The sequence below is a fragment of the Mus musculus genome, chromosome 17 (assembly GCF_000001635.26).
Source record: "Mus musculus strain C57BL/6J chromosome 17, GRCm38.p6 C57BL/6J".
NCBI classification, from domain to species: domain Eukaryota; kingdom Metazoa; phylum Chordata; class Mammalia; order Rodentia; family Muridae; genus Mus; species Mus musculus.
The window spans coordinates 80,232,396-80,252,652 of NC_000083.6; the positions used below are offsets into that span (position 1 = coordinate 80,232,396).

Below are 20,257 nucleotides of genomic sequence, written 5' to 3' on the forward strand. Positions count from 1 at the left end.
AGGGTTTTACTGCTGTGAACAGACACCATGACCAAGGCAAGTCTTATAAAAAACAACATTTACTTGGGGCTGGCTTACAGGTTCAGAGGTTCAGTCCATTATCATCAAGGTGAGAGCATGGCAGTATCCAGGCAGGCATGGTGCAGGAGGAGCTGAGAGTTCTATGTCTTCACCCAAAGGCTGCTAGTGGAAGACTGACTTCCAGGCAACTAGGGTGAGGATCTTATACCCACACCCACAATGACACACCCATTCCAACCAGGTCACACCTATTCCAACAAGGCCACACCTCCAGATGGTGCCACTCCCTGGTCCAAGGATATACAAACCATCACAGGCACGATCCCACCCACTCCAGCGTGCTCACACACACCAAATGAAAACAAGATGACTCCTAGATTTTGCTGGAAGGTATATTCAGGCATGTGCCACCGCCTCTGGTGTCTAATACATCTGAAGTTGAAGGACAGAATGAGGAAAAGCTTATTCAAAGTGGAATCTCAGGTGCTAGTGAGTCTTTTGGGCTGCTTCAAAGCAGAAGGAAGACATGCATGGATAATCTATGACACCCATCTACTCAACCTGGAAGAAGAATGAGCCACTCCCAACGTTTCAGTAAAGCCAAGGAAAGAGGTAACAGTGGGTGCGTTTCCTGTCACTTTTCTTGCCTTTTTGTGGTTGTAAAACTATCCACTCATGGCAGAGCTAAGGATGGCCCTGAACTCCTGATCTTCCGAGGTTATCTGCCAAGGCCGGGCTTATAGGACTGTGCTAACACGCCCGACTTAATGAACAAAACAGACAAACCCGCATGGTTTGCAGTGTTCCTTAGTGAAACGTTTGTTTTATACTATTAGGCTATATTTATCAATATTTTTGTAGTATTTAAACATCACTTTAAGCCCTGTTCTTCATCCTTCATTGTAGTTATAAAATTGAGCAGGTGGCTTCTCCTTCCCTCCCCTCCCTTCCCCTCCCCTCCCCTCTGTTCTCTCTTCTCCTTTCTTTTTTAAAAAATGATTGTTTATGTATTCAAGTACACTGCCAATCTCTTCAGACACCAGAAGAGGGCATCAGATCCCATTACGGATGTTTGTGAGCCACCATGCGGTTGCTGGGAATTGAACTCAGGACCTCTGGAAGAGCAGCCAGCGCTTAGCCACTGAGCCATCTCTCCAGCCCCGCCCCCCACCCCCACCCCCCTCTTTTGATGACAAAGTATCCAATTATATGAGCCTGTGAGGACTATAGTGCTTTGAATGAGAGTGGTCCCCATAAGCTCATAAATGTGAATGTTTATAGTCTCCAGCTCCAGGGAATGAAACTACTTGGAAAAGCTTGGGAGGGAGGTGTGAGCTTGTTGGTGTCACTAAGGGTGCGCTTTGAGGTTTCAGAAGCCCAAGCCAGGCCCAGTCTCTCTCTTCCTGCTGCCTTCAGATCCAGATGTAGTACATTCAGCTACTTCTGCAGCACTGTGTCTGCCTGTATGCTGCCACCCCACCCACCATGATGATAATGAGCTAAACCTTTGAAACCAAGCACACCCCAATTAAATGCTTTCTTTTATAAGGGTAATAGTTGCCATGGTCATGGTGTCTCTTCACAGCAATAGAACAGTAGCCGAGCTGAGTCATTCTTATCAAAGCACTACAAGTACAATATCGGATATCTTACTGGGGTGACAGTTTAGAAATGGCAAGAAGTCCCACCATCTAGCGACTCATCATCCACGCTTCGGTGTTATGTTTGAAATACTAACAGGGGCTTGGAGAGATGGCCTGGAAGTAAAGTGCTTGCCATTCAAGCATGGGGGCCTGGGTTTGAATCCCCAGCACCCAAGTAAAAAGCCAAGCTTGTGAATATGTCAACTCAGTGCTGGGCGGGAGGAGATGGGGAGGTAGGTCTGAGCTTAATGGCAAGCCAGTGTAGAAAACGTGAGTTCCAGGTTCAGCGTGAGAACCTGTCTTCAGAAATAGGGTAGAGAGCAATACGAAGTCCTGATGTTGACTTCTGCCCCCCACACCTGCCTCCCACCAAGGTCCATACCTGCCTGGGCCACACAGTAAGAGCATGTCTAAAAAAACAAAACAAAGCAAGGGGTAGGGACACATCGAAGTGGTCGAGTCCTTGCCTAGCATGGACAAGGACCTGGATTCAGATCCCAGGCCTACAAAACAAACAAAACCCAACTTCCCCAACCCAGAGGTGGGAGGAGACCAAAAGATAGGGAAGAAGTCTACCACCCTTGAACAGTCTGAAACTGTTATTGTGACTAGAACATTCTCTCGTCCGTTTCCATCTGGGCACTCTGCCCTCTGAGCACACATTGACACGGGCTCATGATCAAGATGCTAGCACTCGAGTCTGAGGTTTATCCTACACGTGGAGTGGAGGAGGTGTGAGATCTAACTTCTGACAACAATAGCTACTTTTGTAGTTTAATAATTGGCGAAATTTTGTAAGCAGTTTCTGCCTTGAATGTGGAGAGAAACACGCTCCGGGATTTATGATTAATTTCAGCATGATTTAAGAGGGAAAAGCAGCATCTACCAGGGAGGGCTCAAATAATGACAGTGTGACAGAGCTATTATTTATGGGTGATACAAGATACCTCCAGAGGGTCCCCTTTAGATCTAGCAATTAAGAGAATATATCACAGCAGAGTCCCCAAAGATCCAGTCTGAGGAACATTTGAAAATCATACCCTTGATTCCAGTGCCTTCCCTCCTCCTCCCCGGTGTGCATGCTTGTGTGTGTGTGTGTGTGTGTGTGTGTGTGTGGTTGTGTGCACGTGCCTGCTAGAAATAGACCTTCAGTGCCTTCTTTGGCTGCTCTTCACCTTAACAAATTTTACATTACATTTATTTATTTGGCATGTGTGCACCACAGCTTGTGTGAGGAAGTTGGAGGTCAGGTGCTTCCACTTGGAGCCTGGAGATGAAACTCGGGCCTTTACCCACTGAGCCATCTTGCTAGCCTCCCCCCTTATTTTTGAGACAGCCTTTCACTGAACCTTTAGCTCACCAGTTTGGCTAAGCTGGCTTGCCAGCAAGTTCCAGGGGTCTACCAGCAGCCCTCAACACCCAGCACTGGGATGGACACAGGCTGGCATGCTAGGGAGCTGAGCTCAGGCACTCATGCAGCAAGCACTTTACTGACAGCCTCCTCCCCAGCCCCTCAACAATGTATGGTTTTGTGATTTAATTTTACAAAGTACTTTCCAAAATCTTATTTTATGACATTTTAGGAACATGTTTAAAAGGAGCTGACATTTACCACATGACTCAGATCTAGTGCTGTACTTAGACACATTATTCAAATTAAACCACTCAGTTATAGAACGAAAGGATAGAGATTAAAATCTGTTACTTGTCAGGGAGCAAATTATAATAAACAGATAAGGACTTCAAGGAGTAAAACGAATTCAGTTTCTTTAGTGTGAGACTTGTTACCTCCATTCGGATTCTTCTCCTCAATAAAAAACAAAACAAAACAAAACACCTAAACAGGGCCGGAGACATGGCTCAGTGGTTGAGAGCACCAGCTACTCTTCCAGAGGTCCTGAGTTCAATTCCCAGCAACCACATGGTGGCTCACAGCCATCTGTCATGGGATCTGATGCCCTCTTCTGGTGTGTCTGAAGACAGTGACAGTGTATTCATGTACATAAAATAAATAAATCTTTGAAAAATCCTAATTAATATGCATTCTATATAGCATGTATGCATGTATGTATGGAACTTGAGAAGAAGCATCGCCATGTGATGGCTCCACCTGCCAGAATGGTGAGCTGGTCTTGTTTACTAAGACTAGCTCAGACCAAATACAATGTGTTCCTGCAAACCAATTACGGAGTAAGTACTTTCCCTAGCTAGATTGCAGGAACATATATTTAAAGGGGCCATTTATCAGTCTCTCCCTAAACTTACATTAAGTGTTGGTCATCTAGCTTAGAAATCCAGTTTTATTTCAAAAACTAATACTATGTTCTGATTTTTTAACTGCAAACAAGTAATCATTTCATAATTCCATTGTGAGTTTTTATTCTGATTTTTTTTTTTTTTAAGACAGGGTTTTTCTCTGTAGCCTTGGCTGTCTGGAACTCATTCTGTAGACCACACTGCCTTTGAACTCAGAGATCCGCCTGCCTCTGCCTCCTGAGTTCCGGGATTAAAGGCGTGCGCCACCAACTGGGTTTTACTTTTTACTTCATAATTTAATGAGTTTTAAAGAACGAGCTCTATAGGTGGTTTTTAAGATTTTTCTACTTAATTATGTGTATGTACACATGTGCCGTCTGTAGAGGTAAGAAGACAACCTGTAGGGTTAATTCTGGTCTTCCACCCCTTCAATTGCGGGCCTTGGGAATTGAACTCATTGTCAAGCTTGGCCACTAGGGTCTTTACCCACTGAGATATCTTGCCAGGCTGGGGTGGGGTTTTTTTCTTTTCTTTTTGAAAAGGTTTTATTTATTTTGTGTGTATACGTGTTTTGTATGCATGTGTGTGTACCATGTGCAAGCAGTGCCTCACAGGCCAGACCAGGTGTCAGATCCCCCTGAAACCGCTATGGGTAGAACCAGCTAGAAGCTGAACCCTACTGAAAGGGCTGCCACTGCTTTTAACCACTGAGCCATGACTCAGGCCCAGGGTTTCTTTCTTATTTAATGCTTTAAGTGAAGGTTTCACTTCTCTTTCCCCATTCAGACCCAGCTACAGAATGATAGAATTTATGGCTATGTGTGCCTGGAAGTGATCAGTCGCTTCTAGAGCAGAAATTCTAGTGCTCTGGGTAGAAGGATTTGTTGAGGCTACCTCCTGGCAGGACCAAACCTGTGTTAAAAACTGCAGGTCTACTTTGACAGATAGTTCTCACCAAGCCATCTGTAATGGGATCTGATGCCCTCTTCTGGTGTGTCTGAAGGCAGCTACAGTGTATTCACATAAAATAAATAAATACATCTTTAGAAAAATTTATTTGGAGCAATAATATAGTTTAGTTCTCTATTTCTTTTATTTATTTTTATTTATTACTTATATGAGTACACTGTAGCTGACTTCAGACACACCAGAAGAGGACATCGGATCTCATTACAGATGGTTGTGAGCCACCATGTGGTTGCTGGGAATTGAACTGGAAGAGCAGTCACTGCTCTTACCCGCTGAGCCATCTCTCCAGCCTCTGGTACTCTGTTTCTTTTAAGGGGTTTAGGTTTATCCATTCTGTAATGAGGGCTTTGTTTCAGTAGCCAATCGGCACTTGAATACTGTAGGTACTTTGCATATTTTTTATGCAAAGAGAATTAAAAAAAAATACTTAGTGTAAGTTCTTCAAATGTATTGAAACGAAAACCTACTTGGTAATGTTGGGCAGCCTAGAGTTCCTAAAAGCTTACCTAAAATAATACTTTTTTTTTTTTTTTTTTCGAGACAGGGTTTCTCTGTGTAGCCCTGGCTGTCCTGGACCTCACTTTGTAGACCAAGCTGGCCTCGAACTCAGAAATCCACCTGCCTCTGCCTCCCGAGTGCTGGGATTAAAGGCGTGTGCCACCACACCCGGCAAAATAATACATTCTTGACTGAGGTGTCTGGTGTGTGGGGAGGCTGTGACCCATGTGACAGAGGCTCTGGGAACTGACCTCAGGTCACCTGGAAGAGCAGCAAGCGCTCCTCACTCTGAGCCGCCCCGCCCAGAGCACAGGCTCGAAAATGTACAAGCAGAGAGTGAGACCCCGAGGATTGTTCTCCTCTTAGTATGGTGTGGTGGAGGGACCAGCTTGCACAGTGGTACCCTCACAACTAATTCAATTAACTTACTCATTTTTCTCTTTGAAGGCAGGATTTTGCTTCTTTTTAGAACATCGATCTTTTATGAATAAAAATCCCTAACAAATCACGTCTACTCCACACCAGGTCTAAAATGAAAGTTTTATTTTCTTACTCACATGATTTCTTTCTTCCTTTCATTTCCTTTATTATGATGGGGAAAGCCAAACCAAACATTTCTCCTCATGCCCAGTAAAAAACAAGAGAAAAGAATCACCAATTAAGTATAGACAATGCATAATAAAAAATAGGAGGGAAAGGATACATGGATTAAGACAGAATTGTATTAAACATTCAGTTTTAAGTTATGAGGTGAATTGCATTCAGTTTGGTACAGTCACAGAAAGACAAGCTGGGTTTTAGGCTGTCCTACCACGGACGCTCCAAATTGTGCTGGGAGTGTCCCCACGTTTTCAGAAACACCAGTGTGGAGACTGTCTCTTGGGTTGTGGGGCCCTGGCTCTGCACCCCAGGGGCAGCCCCAAGCCAGTCTTCCGTGGGAGGTAGGCGCGCTCCTGTGCCTTGCCGGGGAGCAGAGGTGCAGAGCAGGCGGCCAGGCCCAGTCGTCACTGTGTGGTGATGAGCTTCACGATCATGCTGATAATCCGAGAGCCCCTCGGACAGCTGCACAGGTCCATGCTGGGGTTTTTAATCTTATCCTGGAGGAGCTGGTCAAGTTCGCAGCGGAGTTCCTTCACCAGCTCGGCCACCTATGATGGCAACTGCAGCATTAGCTGTGGGAGGCTTTCATACAAAGCATCTGACTGGTTATCATGGCTTAAGACCTCTGACAGTACTTTAGAACACGCTTTCACTCTGTAACATCCTAAGGAGGCCCATTATAAATCTATCCATTTAGTGTTTACTTATCTCTAGCACATTTATTTATTATTTATTTAGAGATAAGCTCTTGCTATATAGTCAGGCTGGTCTGAAACTTTTATCTTCTTGCCTCAGCCTGTGAATGTTGGGGTTACAGCATGTGTTTCCAGGTCTCAGAATTTTAGGGACTGTGGCTTTTAAGCATTTTCCACAATACAGCTTGTTAATTTTGTGTGTCTGAGTGTGCATACATGTGCCCACACATGAGTGTGTGCTTGAAAATCTGGATTCAGGCTCTCATGTTCATACAGAAAGGCCTTTACTGATGTCTCACCTCTCCAGCCTTGGTGGGCTTTTGATATAGTCCCACACTGTAGCCCAGACTGGCCTCGAACTCACAGAAAGCTTCCCAGCCCCTCCTGAATGCTGGGATTCCAGGATTCCAGGTGTAAGCTCGGGGAGCCTTCATTTTGTTTCATTTTTTTAATGTTTGTTAATTTGTCTATGTGAAGGTATTGTACACACTGGTGTTTGTCTGCATGTGTGTCTATGTGAAAGTGGTGTACACACTGGTGTTTGTCTGCATGTGTGTCTATGTGAAGATGTTGTACACACTGATGTTTGTCTGCATGTGTGTCTATGTGAAGGTGGTGTGTGCCTGCATGTGTGTCTATGTGAAGGTGTTGGATTCCTGGAACCAGAGTTACAGACAGTTGTGAGCTGCCGTGTGGCTGCTGGGAACTGAACTCTGGTTCTCTGGATGAGTAGCTATTGTCCAGCTCCAGTGGCTTTGTAAAAAGCCTATGTTTACATTTTTTGTTTTATTTGCTATATATATCTATCTGTGTGTGCATTTGGGCCACAGCACGCACATGAGGGTCAGGACAACGTGAGGAACTTAATTTTTTTTTTTAATATTTATTTATTTATTATATGTAAGTACACTGTAGCTGTCTTCAGACACTCCAGAAGAGGGAGCCAGATCTCATTTCGGATGGTTGTGAGCCACCATGTGGTTGTGGGAATCGAACTCAGAACCTTTGGAAGAGCAGTCAGTGCTCTTAACTGCTAAGCGGTCTCTCCAGCCCGGAACTTAATTTTCTCCTCCTATCAAGTAGGTTCCGAGCTTGAACTCTGTTTGTCAGGTGTAGCAGCAAGCACCCATAACTGCTGAGCCACCTCAGATTTTTGGTTTTTTTTTTTTTGTTGTTGTTGTTTTTGTTTTTTCGAGACAGGGTTTCTCTGTATAGCCCTGGCTGTCCTGGAACTCACTTTATAGACCAGGCTGGCCTCGAACTCAGAAATCCGCCTGCCTCTGCCTCCCCAGTGCTGGGATTAAAGGTGTGAGCCACCACGCCCGGCCAGATTTTTGTTTTTAGCTTTCAAGACAGGAGCTTACAGAGCTCAGCCTGCCCTCATCCATGCTATGTAGCTGCAGTTGGGCAAGGACTTTTGATTCACCTTATCTTGGGATTATATGACATAAAGGTTTCTTGTTTTGTTTGCTTTTTTTTTAAAGTTGGGTCTCACTATGTATCTTAGGATGGCCACAAATTCAAAATGAGCCACCCACCTCAACATGCAAGCACTCCCACACGTTAGAAGGAAGCTTTCATGAAACTTCTAGCCATGCGGCTTCCTCTCCTTTCCTGATGGCATGCGGTATAGTTGTGAAGCCAGGATCTCCTGCAGCCATCTTGCTCACACAGGGAGAGTGGGCCTTTATCATCTAGCTGCCGCAGCAAACCAGCCTTGCATGGCCCCTTGGCTTATGACAGCCTGACAGCCACTGGTCATACGTGGTTACACTTACTGAGCACATGACATGGACCTGGTTCAAACTGAGATGTGCGGAAGAGTGTAAGCACACCTGACTTTAGAGACTTAATGTGCAAAGAGAAGAAAAATAACTCAGTAGCTTTTCATATTGATTACACAGAAGTAAAACATGCTGGGTATATTAGGGTAAATAAAATATATTAGGGTTTTTTTTTGTTTTGTTTTTTTGTTTTTTAATACCAGGGGTTGTATCTAATGCTTTATGCTGCATGCTCTACCTCTGAGGTATGTTTTCTTTCTTCTTTCTTTCTTTCTTTCTTTCCTTCTTTCCTTCTTTCTTTCTTTCTTTCTTTCTTTCTTTCTTTTTTTTTTTTGGTTTTTCGAGACAGGGTTTCTCTGCGTAGCCCTGGCTATCCTGGAACTCACTCTGTAGAGCAGGCTGGCCTCAAACTCAGAAATCTGCCTGCCTCTGCCTCCCAAGTGCTGGGATTAAAGGCGTGCGCCACCACGCCCGGTTCTTTTTATTTTTTATAAGATAAGGTCTTACTATGTTGCCCAAGCTACTAGTCTTAAGTATCTGTAGTCTTGAGTACCTGGCTGGAGGCTTGAGTGATCCTCCGGCCTTAGTTTCCTGGGTGGCTGGGACTACGGGTATATATAGCACATCTTTTATTTATTTATCTACTGCTTTACTTTTGTGGTTCTGGAGATTAAGCCCAAGGCACCAATGAGGTGCGGTCTGATCACTGTTTTTCTTCTATGATAATGGTAAGATCAGGGTGTATCACTAAGGAGGGCCAACACCCTCTCTTTGTAGATTCTACTGTTTGTTTTTGTTATTTCAGAAGCAAGGGTTTGCTATATCACTCTGGTTGTCCTCAAACTCACAGTAATCATCTCGCCTCAGCTTCGAATCTACTTGACTCAAACCTCTGTAGCAGTTCTAACCCAGCCAGGGGTCGCTACTGCGCTGCTTCCTCACACTATTATTAGGCCCTTCTCTGCCTCATGTTGCTTTCACGCTTCCTGCCCATTAGTTCTGTTGTCTTGGTCCTGAAAGAATGTTGTTCATTTCATATTCCAGAGCAGCTCATGACCCGAGCCTTTAAGCAGATCAGCTGTCCCTTTACCTGGTGGGAGGCGGCCACAAACCGGATCCAGCCGTCATCCAAGGAGACGACGAACGCCCCTCTTTGAAGCTGCACGTTCACTTGGCCCCCTCCAAACAAGACCAGGGGATACACAGACACCATGCTGCAGTCTCGGATGAACACCCGGCTAGTTTTGATTTTCTCATGGTACAACAGGTAGGGGCTGTCGAAGTGTCTGACCTGTAACACAAAACATCAGATGACAATGAGGTCAATGGCCACATAAGGGGATTCCTGGCAGTCCGTGGACTTCAGAGCTGCCCATCCATTAAGGACTTGCAGATACCTTTCCTCTGGGCTTGCTGTTGTTATTAGATATCAAATAAGCATCTAACGCTTTGCAGACCGCTCCTTCTTAGGGCTGGGAATGTAGCTCAGTACCAGAACATTTGCATAGCATACACCAGGCCCTGGGTTCAATCCCTAGGACCCCAGGAAACGAATCAACAACAGTAAAAAACCCTTTTGGTGGTGTTCAAAATTAGTTTTCAGAGGTGCGTTTTGAAACTATTTTTCTTTATTTGTGTATGTGGACACATGCTCATGACCACGCGCCACTGCACGAATGAAGAGGTCAGAGGACGACTGGCAGCATCCAGTTCTCCTCTTTAGTGGAATCCCAGGGACAGAACTCAGGCTGCACAGTTTGACATCAAACTCGTATATCTGCTGAGCCATCTCAGCAGCACCCACATTTTTTTTTTCGAGACAGGGTTTCTCTGTGTAGCCCTGGCTGTACTGGAACTCACTTTGTAGACCAGGCTGGCCTCGAACTCAGAAATCCGCCTGCCTCTGCCTCCCAAGTGCTGGGATTAAAGGCGTGCACCACCACGCCTGGCTAGCATCCACATTTTTAACTGAACACTACAGTATTATGGGCCTCTTGTGATGTTATGATACATATGTACATGGTATGTTTTAAAATAATTTTTCTAGATTTATTTATTTTATGTGTGTTTTGCCTGCATATATTTGTGTCTATAGGGGTCAGAAAAGGGCACTGGATCCCTTGGATTTGGAGACTTGGACAGTGCGAATCATCATGTAGGTGTTGAGACGTGAACCTGGTCCTCTGCAAACAAATACCTAAAATAATTCTTGATTCTTTCTCTTTACACCTCCTCATTTCAGAAAACAGTGCCCCACGTGTTCAAGCCCCTGTGTGTGAGAGCTTAGTTGCTGTTTTCTGCCCAGCTCCATTTGGAACATCATTAATCCTGACTGCTGTGTTTAAAGTAGACAGGATCTGACAGTCCCATTCTCACGACCTTCGACCTTCGTAGCTACTACGTTATACAAACCTTGGCCTTTCACCGGGACCACTGCAGAGCTTGCTCTGTGCTCACGCTGTTGCTGCTTCCACGTCTTACAGTGTCCGCTCACAGCAGTGAACAGATCCACAGTGACCTTTCGGTTCTCAACTCCCTACATGACCTGACCCTGTCCCATTTGTCGCTGCACAGCTCCAGTCACGATTGCCTAGATAAGTCACCCCAGTGAACGTCATCCTATTGCCTTCTTACATATCCTGAAACATGACAGATATACTCTCACTCCTGGCCTCAGCACTTACTTCCTGTGCTGGAATATTCTCTCCTTAGAGATCTGTATGGCTTGTTTTTAACCCATAGAGTTCTTCCCAACTTGCTCTAGAGAAAAGGGCTCCTCTCTCAGTCCTGCTGCCTGCTTAACTTTTTCTCTGCGGCATTTGTTACTGACTTATTTCCTGCCTGTCTACACAGCTAAAACTGCTTGAGTGGAAGGACCCTGTTCATTTACACCTACCGTCCTTTATGGCCTACATCAGAGTCAGACCAGCAGGCACTGCATGGTTACATCAGTGTTGTCTTCCACGTGGCTAACTGAAGAGTGGAGCTAACTCAGGCCTGTGTTCTCTAAGTCAGATGCAGTCAAGATGAGTCAGATGAGTGGATGGCCTTCTAGTCCTCTGAGCCCGAGGAGACCCTTCCCAAGGGTTGCCACCACTTTCCTCAGTAGCACCATGGGGCTGACCAGCACTGACGTTTCAACCTCATGCGGCCTCTACTCTTTTTGTTTTGTTTTTCCTTGAGACAGGGTCTCACTCTTCAGCTCTGGCTGTCCTGGACTCACCATGTGGACCTGCCTCCGTCTCCCTAGTGCTGGGATTAAAGGCAAGCACCACTCCACCTGGCTCTCTTTGTATTCTGTCCTCGTTTTCTTCTTCATCTTTCCTGAAAGCTTCATTAACTATCTGCTTTCAGCCATGCATCATGACAGACTGGAAATGTAAAAGCTCCTGTCCTCATGGATGTTATAATTCCAGGACAGAGTACCAGAGTCAGAATAGTGGACAAATGCATACCCAGTGGCAGCAGAACAGAGGAGGCGGAGGACTCTAGAGGGGAGTGGTACCAAGGGAATTCTGTTCTGAGTTGGAAGTACTGAGGACCTTGCCAGACCAGGCCTGCACTCTACCACTAAGCTACACCGCCGTCCAGGAGACGGTTCTTAGTGGAAATGTCAGAGTAAGCACGGGCTTCCTGGGGAGTGAGACTGTCATTCTGGGAACAGAAGTAGCATGTCTGGTGTCATGGTAATGGAAAACCCTGCTGCAGTGTGTGCATTGCTGCAGCACACAGAGAGACAGAGGAAGTGAGTTTTGAGGGATCGGGGCAGATGTGAAGAAGGATCAAGCAGGAGTCTATAATAGGACTCCATATGTGAAGATTTAAGAAAAGGATCAAGGTAACAGAGCAGTAAGGCAGAAGGCTACAGACATTCCAGATTATTGTAGTACTTTGGGCACAAAACAATGGAATTTGAACTGAAGAAGTAGCAGTGGCTATGAGCAGAGGCAAAGGTGGCGCTGCCTGAACTTGGTGACCAACTGAATCAATATGGAGAAGAGCAGAAGTCTTCATGACATTAGGCTGATTCGGATGGTACCATTTACCAGGGCAGTACACAGGAAGAGAATGGTGCACAGGCAGGTGATGAGGTTGAGCTGAGGTGACTGGAGGACACTAGCTGCTATTCTCTAGCAGGAAAGTTCAGAAGACACTGAGCTCTGGATAGCCTTGGGGTCAGCATGTAGTGGGCAGCTGAGATCATGACGGTGTGCCCTCAGAGGGTGGAAAAGTATACATACATTACAGTGAGAAAGCTGAAGGAAGGCAGACCACTGCCTCAGAGCAGAGAAAGTCTGGAAAGGTACACAGTGACTGGGGACATAAAGGGCTGCTTCAGGAGCAGAGATCATTGAATCAAGAGGAAGGAAGTTAATGATGTCAAAAGCCACATGAGGACCAGGTGATGTCCCTTTAGAATTGACAGCTACTGTGACCACAGATGAGTTTACCTCTGGGGAGGAGGCAGCAATCTTATAGCAGCAGGCTGAAGGAAGGCCAGAATAAAGGATTGGCAAATCCCACATGCGGATGGAGGGATTACCTCATGACTTCCTAAAGCAACGCACAGGCGCGGTGCCCACTGGAGCAGGGGTGAGAGTGAGCACCTTCTGTATATAGAACGATTTTCTCCAAGTGGAAAGCCTTTCCAGAATCAGCCTGTCAGTCTCTTTATACAGAGTCAACCTTCTCTAAATCTGTGGTACTCCTGGACACACTGCAGCCACGGACTAAGGCTTGTCTGCTTTAGGGACAGACCGTGCTTCTCATTTGAGGATGTGCCATAGGTAACATAAAAACACCGCATGCTGACCTGATAGTTCACTGAGGAAGGGTGAATGTGGACATATCCGTCATTCTTGGTAACGAACTTCAGCTCAGCTGACTTTGGCTGCAGTCTGACCACTCCAGAACTGGTCTTCTGGAACTTTCCCTCTGGGGTCTTGACCTAGATAACAAGTATATTTTCATTGCAGGACTTGCCCTTTGAAACAAACAAGAATTACTTGAATAGCTTTTGTTTCTTTTTATGTTTCATTTTTTTCAAGGCAGGGTCTCATCGTATAGCCAGGTTATCCTGGAACTTACTATGTAGCCCTGGTTGGCCTCAAACCTGTGAGTCTCCTGTTTCATCTCCCTAGTGCTGGGATATATATTTACAGTGTGTGAATGTGTATAAGTCTGTGTGTGTGTGTGTGTGTGTGTGTGTGTGTGTGTGTGTGTGTGTAGGTCAGGGAATAGCTTGCATGAACCAGTTCTCTTTTTCTACCATGTAGGTCCCAGGGATCAAACTCAGGTAGGAGGCTTCCAGGCAAGCATCTTTTTATCCACTGAGCCTTCTCCCTGTCCCAGGGCTGTTGTGTTACTTGCTTCTTAAACTTTGTATATTGAACACATTTTTGTATTTGTTCAAGATTTTCCTAAAGCATTGTTATCAAGAATTATACAGTACCTCATTGTAAGTGTCTATAACTTCACCATTAAACTTTATTATTTATAGAGCACGTGGCCTTGGGCTTGTGTAGCTGAGGCAGCCTTTGAACTTTTTATTCCTTTGTCCCCATCTCTCCTGTGCAGTGATGACAGGTGTGTGATGACAGGTGTGCACCACCACAGCTGCCACACGTTACTGCAAATTTAGACTTGTCAGGTGAAAATTCGATCTGTGGAGAGAGAATCCTCCTGGCTGCAACTTTGTGCACATTTGCAAGTTTTCCCTAATAGCTCTAGAGATGGGGCACAGATAGGACAGAGAGAACATTTTATTCTCACCCAGAGTGCTTATTTAAGGACTCACACCGAATCAGTATTAAGTATTACATGTGTGTGTGTGGTTTTGCCAATTTTAAGAGTAAACAAGTCTATCTCCTTGTGTAAATCTATGTTCCTTTGTACTGCTAAACTTAGGCAGTCTGTGTGTGTGCGCTGCAGGCTCATTTATAACCTTGTCTCGTACAGTATCTGGGACTGGAGAATGAATGAACTGGGAATCCTTTCGCGCTCTGTGCAGCTACTGAAGATGACTAATGAGAAATTTTTTTTCTTTTTCCAAGACAGGGTTTCTCTGTGTCCCCGGGCTGTCCCGGAACTCACTCTGTAGACCAGGCTGGCCTTGAACTCAGAGATCCGCCTGCCTCTGCCTCCAAAGTGCTGGGATTAAAGGCGTGCACCACCACTGCTCAGCATGAATAAATTTAAAGTTACTAACAGAACAAAAACCAGGAGGACTCAGGAAGTGTCCTGTTACCTGTACTACGTTTGGATACAGAGCGGCACACAGCACTGCTGATATCAGCTTGGGGTTCTCAGCATTTGTGTTAGCCTGTGAGAGAAACATAGCATTACCATATGTGGTATTTTAGTAGGTCATGTGTTTGCCAGCATTTGTCTTTCTTTTTTCTTTTGAGACAGTTCCACTTTAGCCCTGCCTGAACTGAGACTCGCTGTCTAGACCTGGCTGGCAATGAACTCAAAAAGATCCAGCTACTTCTGTCTCCCACTGCTAGAATTAAAGATGTACTACTGCCTTAGTTAGGGTTCTACTGCTATGAACAGACACCATGACCAAGGCAACTCTAAGGACAACGTTTAACTGAGGCTGGCTTACAGGTTCAGAGGTGGGAGCATGGCAGCAGCCAGTCTTAAAGAGCTCACAATTATTTTTTTTTTCTAGATACATTCATAGTTATGAAGCCAGTGCTCTCGACTGGGATGTGGTTAAGGGGTCCCTCACTAGAGCCAAAGTGGAACTGGTGCAAGTCCTGATGCCCAGCATGATCAAAGTGAACTCTTTTTGCACAGGTTTAAACAAATAAACACACAGAGGTGGTGTTGGTATGCATCATGGAAAGGAAGAGCCTGGTTTGTGAGACAGACAGACTCTCCAGCAAATACTAATTGTTTTAACTCTTTTTTTTTAAAGGATTTATTTATTATTATACATAAGCACACTGTAGCTGACTTCAGACACACCAGAAGAGGGTGTCAGATCTCATTATGGGTGGTTGTGAGCCACCATGTGGTTTCTGGGATTTGAACTCAGGACCTTTGGAAGAGCAGTCAGTGCTTTTACCTGCTGAACCATCTCGCCAGCCCCATACTAATTGTTTTAAAACAAAGGACGGTAAGTTCTAAAATTACACCTAAGACATGGGTTGGGAAAGGCTGGCCTGTTTTGAGGAAACATTACTACAGCTTACTGTGAACTACAGAATTATCAAGAACAAGTGTGGAATTTAAAAGCAAGCAATGCTGACAATGAATGGGAAACTGATCTCATGAAGGTTAGCTGACCCATCTGTGGACCGGAGACGGAGTGTGCCACTGCTCCCTGGCTCCCACCCACCCCACATCTCAGTGTCAGCTCTTAGAATTAAAAGTCAATCTAGACTGAAGTGGCCATTCCTCACCTCCTCTCCTGTGGCATCCAGGACACCATCTCCTCCCTGGGCTCGTTTTTCAATTTCTTTTGCTCGGAGTCCTTCTTTCACAAACCCTATGTCGGACAGCAGTTCAGTGAATTGTCGTTTGAGGCTGGCCATTTCCTGAAAGAAGGGATGGACCTTTTTTTTTGTTTTGTTTTGTTTTTTTTGTTTTGTTTTGTTTTGTTTTTTCGAGACAGGGTTTTTCTCTGTGTAGCCCTGGCTGTCCTGGAACTCACTTTGTAGACCAGGCTGGCCTTGAACTCAGAAATCCGCCTGCCTCTGCCTCCCTAGTGCTGGGATTAAAGGTGTGCGCCACCACGCCTGGCTTGGGATGGGACCTTTTAAAGAAGGAGCTAGCAACACATCCAAGGTGAATGGCAGTCACAAAGGTGTAACAACAGTGAGTAGTAATGAGTGCACTTGGACTCTGTCATTTTTTAAAGGTGACTTTCATTTATTACAAACTGGCAGAGTGAGACAGTTACATGGAAATCCAAAGCCTTCAAAAACCCCTATGATCATTTTATATTTTACACATTTTAACTGGAGTGTGATAGGTCTGATTTCCTTGAAAATGTAATTTACTTTTGCTTGTTGCCTTTTGCTTTGGTTTTTGTTTGTTTTGAAGATAGGGTTTCTCTGGGTAGCCTTGGCTGTCCTGGAACTCACTCTGTTGTCCAGGCTGGCCTTGAACTCAGAGATCCGCCTGCCTCTGCTTCCCAAATGCTAGGTGGGCGGCTACCCCGCCATTAGGCTTGTTGATTTACGTTTAACCGTTCTGTTTGTGTTTCTATCCACATATGTCCTGTGAGCCCCTTACCTGAGCCGAGAGTAGCTAGCATTTCTCTCAGTGAAACTCACCTGCAGACCTTTCCCTCCTTTCCTACCTTATGGAGGCCCTGGATCACAGCTGATGCTGGGGACACGGGACATTATTAAGGGTTTTACATTTAGACACTAACACTTGCCAATGTCTTTGTCTTGGGGCTTTTGTTCAAATATAGGCTAACAAGAATCAAATGCAGTGGCTCATGTCTGAGGGCTCCTTACTTGGAAGGCAAGGAGAGGCAAGAGGACTGAGTGCAGGTGCTAAGGACAGTCCTGGCAACACAAAAGTGCCTTTTAATTACTTTAAAAGTGGGAGGCACTCATGGATGGGGGATGGTTTGCTTAGCATGCTGGCAACCTGAATCCAATTCATTTCACTGGTCAGAACAAACCAGGTCAGGTCAGGTCAGGTCTGGTCAGGTCTCTGGATGTCAGGAAGCAGCAGAACTAAGACCACCTTGTTTGTGTTCCTTGGGCCTCCCTTTCTCCAGTCTCCAGATTGTTAGTGAAACAAAAGCTTTGTAGAGACCTTCTCCATCAAGACGCTGGCTTCCCAGACGCCATGGAAGGAGGCCTACAACAGTGTCACAGGGGAAGACAGAAACACATATCCTCATCTTCAGAAATCCATTTTGCATAGCTGAGAAGACTGAGCAGTCCCACTGTCCTGACAACCCCTCTGGGCAACTGCCAGCTACGCCAGCGAGATGATGAGGATGGCACAGAAGACCCAACTCACCTGCAGGGTTCTCCCAGACAGGAAATTCTGTCTGCAGTAATTATAGCTTGCTCGTGCGCTTTCTTTTGTACTCAGCTGCCAACCCTAAATCGTGGAGAGAATCAAGCTGAACTTACTGACATTGGTGCCAGCTGTGGCCACACACCCACGTTCTGAGGGCCCCTTACCTTATATGCACATAGAAGGGCCAGGTAATCGCTGTTTGCAAATGCAAACTCCAGCTTTTTCTGATTAGCTTCTTCTTTCTTATCCCAGGGAGACACCTAGATGAGGAATGGATTTGAAGGACACGGTGTATCTGAGGTTTCAAATGGCCCCTTCCTATGCTGAAGCCACTACCTGGGGAAACCTCTTGCAGGGTCAGGGTCAAGCCCGACAGTGAAGCTGATGAGTGGCCTGTTTGTTCTGTGAGTTCGAAATGAACCCAAGATAAGTTCTTTGGTCTTTTAGGGCCGAATGGCAAAAGACAAGCCATCAAAGGACCGCTCTTTTTTTTCAGGCTCTGTCATTTGGCTCTTTCTACTTCTTTCTTTTAATGATTTACCTTTATGTGCATTGGTGTTTTGCCTGCAGGTGTCAGTAAGGGTGACAGATTCCCTGAAACTGGAGATACAAATAGCTGTGAGCTGCCATGTGGGTGCTGGGAATCAAACCCTGGTCCTCTGGAAGAGCAGCCAGTGTTCTTAACTGTTGAGACATCTCTCTAGCCCCCGTTTTTGATTTTTAAGACACTCTCACTGTGAGACTCTGGCTAGCCTAGAACTTGCTATGTACACTAAGCTGGCTTCAAAATTGTGGTGCCTCTGCTTCCAGAATAAAAGATCATCACACCTAACTTATCTTTTTTTATGTTGATGTCTGGGAGAGGGATTTTTTTCTATAGCCCAGACTGGCCTGGAACTCACCATGCAGCTCGGGCTGGCATTGGAAGCTGGTCATGGTGGGATGCTTATACAGAACCCAAACCTTTTCCTCCCTCCTCTGGTGCTAGGGATTGCACTTGAACTCCTAAGGTCTGACTTAGATTTTACACGAGTGGACTGTGCGTGCAGACTACCTTTCTATTGAGTTACTTTTCACAGCTGATGCATGTGTTCACTACCTTTTGAAATTATATAGTGGTGTCTTGCTGCTTACTATTTTTGATTGTTCTAAAATAAGCAATAGTAAACAAAAAGCATATTATTATTTTAATAAGCTATACCTCTAATCCCCAAGGTTTTTTGGGGGATGGGGAAATAAAGATTTTTCTAAGGATCACATACCATTGTGCTCTGAGATCTTTCACACCCACACACATGCACTCACATACCTCAAAAGTCTAAAGATCCCTTTGAGAACTGTGACATAAAATTCCAATTTAGACAAATGTCACTTACAAAAGGGGACTTGAAAGCCAAGCTGGCAGCAATGGTGAGAGCAGGGTCCAAACAGCGGAAGATAGAACCTAAGAGCATCAGCTTGCCTATCCTCACGTCCACGGGCAGAGAGGCCAAGTGATAACCCAGCGGGGTCAGTTTTTCATCTGGAGTCAAGGCTCCCAAGTCTCGCAACCGTACTTTTGAGGCACGAAGAGAATCAATATGTGGAGGTTCAATGAGCCGAGAGAACACGGACTGGAGATTATGAGTACTAAACATTTCTAAAATTTTAATTCTGAAAAAGAATAAAATCATGATTTATAAATTTGATAGCTGGTAGAATGAAGCAGAGGGATCTTTTGTTTCTTAAGAAATGCCTTAAAAAAAAAAGATGATTTTAATCCTTGCTAATTATGTGAGATGTGTCTGCCTGTGGGTGTGTACACACAGTGCAGGTGCTCACGTCGAGGCCAGAGGTGTAGGCTCCCTTGGAACTGTATTCCAAATGGTTACGAGGAACTGTCTGACAATGGGCACTGGGAACTGAACTCAGGTCCTCTGCAAGAGCAGCAAGTGCTCTTAGGCCTCTCTCCAGCTCCTCCTGAGTACCTTTCTAAGCCACACAGCACAGCATGGCTTTGAGACAAGTGGAAGGAGCTTCCTCAATTCCAAGACTACAGACAAGGATCACCATACCCAGCTGCAGGGTTGCTTTAAGAAAAGCCTTTAAAATCTTGTCCTCTAGTTTTCTTAGCAATAAACTACAGAGACACTTAAAGTTTACCTACCCATATTAAAAATTCTTTTAACAAACTTTCAAAGTGGCCTTTTTCTCTTAACAGTGGGTTCGGATTATGACAGGCAGTTCTGATGGTGAACGAAGTATAGGTAAGGGTGTGGGAATCCAAGCCGGACCTGGTGGCACACGCCTTTAATCTCAGCACTCGGGAGGCAGAGGCAGGAGGATTTCTGAGTTCAAGGCCAGCCTGGTCTACAGAGTGAGTTCCAGGACAGCCAGGGCTATATAAAGAAACCCAATCCACCTGCCTCTGCCTCCCGAGTGCTGGGATCAAAGGTGTGCGCCTCCACCACCTGGTTTTAGAGTCTCTTTTGGTGTTATCAGCTCAAATAAGACAGCTGTCTGTCATTAAAGTACATGTATTTGGTGCTTGGCTTTCTCTCTTGAGGCATTTCCCTGTAGCCATGCCCTGACAGTGACGAATGTAGTGAAACTGTAAGAAGGAATAAATGATGAACTACGCTGGCAGGAGCCAGAGTGGATTAGAGCACGGGGCAGAGGGCTTGACCACCGTGCATAGCACTTAAAAAGAGCTCTATACAACTAAGCCTTACTGTAGCCTTGGTTATTTTATTTCCCTTTTTAAGTTAACAACTGGATAAAAGAGTATGGATATTTTGCAATTCTTATATCATCAAGC

General features: G+C 45.2%; 1 protein-coding gene and 1 long non-coding RNA gene across 11 annotated transcripts in view; one reads left to right on the forward strand and one right to left on the reverse strand.

Annotated features, from left to right (window-relative positions):
- The first annotated feature begins 272 nt into the window (after positions 1-272).
- Positions 273-9,908, forward strand: Gm52289. Of its 2 annotated transcripts, none has more exons than XR_003952265.1 (2): positions 273-643; positions 9,511-9,908. It is a non-coding gene; the product is annotated as a predicted gene, 52289 (long non-coding RNA). The 2 variants fall into 2 exon arrangements; XR_003952264.1 differs by having other exon boundaries at positions 273-633.
- The window catches only part of Dhx57 (DEAH (Asp-Glu-Ala-Asp/His) box polypeptide 57), a 52,173-nt gene continuing 37,824 nt past the window's right edge, over positions 5,909-20,257 (reverse strand). For all 9 annotated transcript variants that reach the window (NM_198942.2, NM_001163759.1, XM_030249433.1 and 6 more), the window contains 8 exons: positions 18,837-19,113; positions 17,625-17,720; positions 17,458-17,541; positions 15,876-16,010; positions 14,714-14,788; positions 13,280-13,414; positions 9,557-9,757; positions 5,909-6,535 (listed from right to left, as the gene is read on the reverse strand). In NM_198942.2, coding sequence (NP_945180.2) covers positions 6,392-6,535; positions 9,557-9,757; positions 13,280-13,414; positions 14,714-14,788; positions 15,876-16,010; positions 17,458-17,541; positions 17,625-17,720; positions 18,837-19,113 — 1,147 coding nt within the window. In that variant the 3' untranslated portion in view covers positions 5,909-6,391. The remainder of the gene's footprint in view (positions 6,536-9,556; positions 9,758-13,279; positions 13,415-14,713; positions 14,789-15,875; positions 16,011-17,457; positions 17,542-17,624; positions 17,721-18,836; positions 19,114-20,257) is intronic.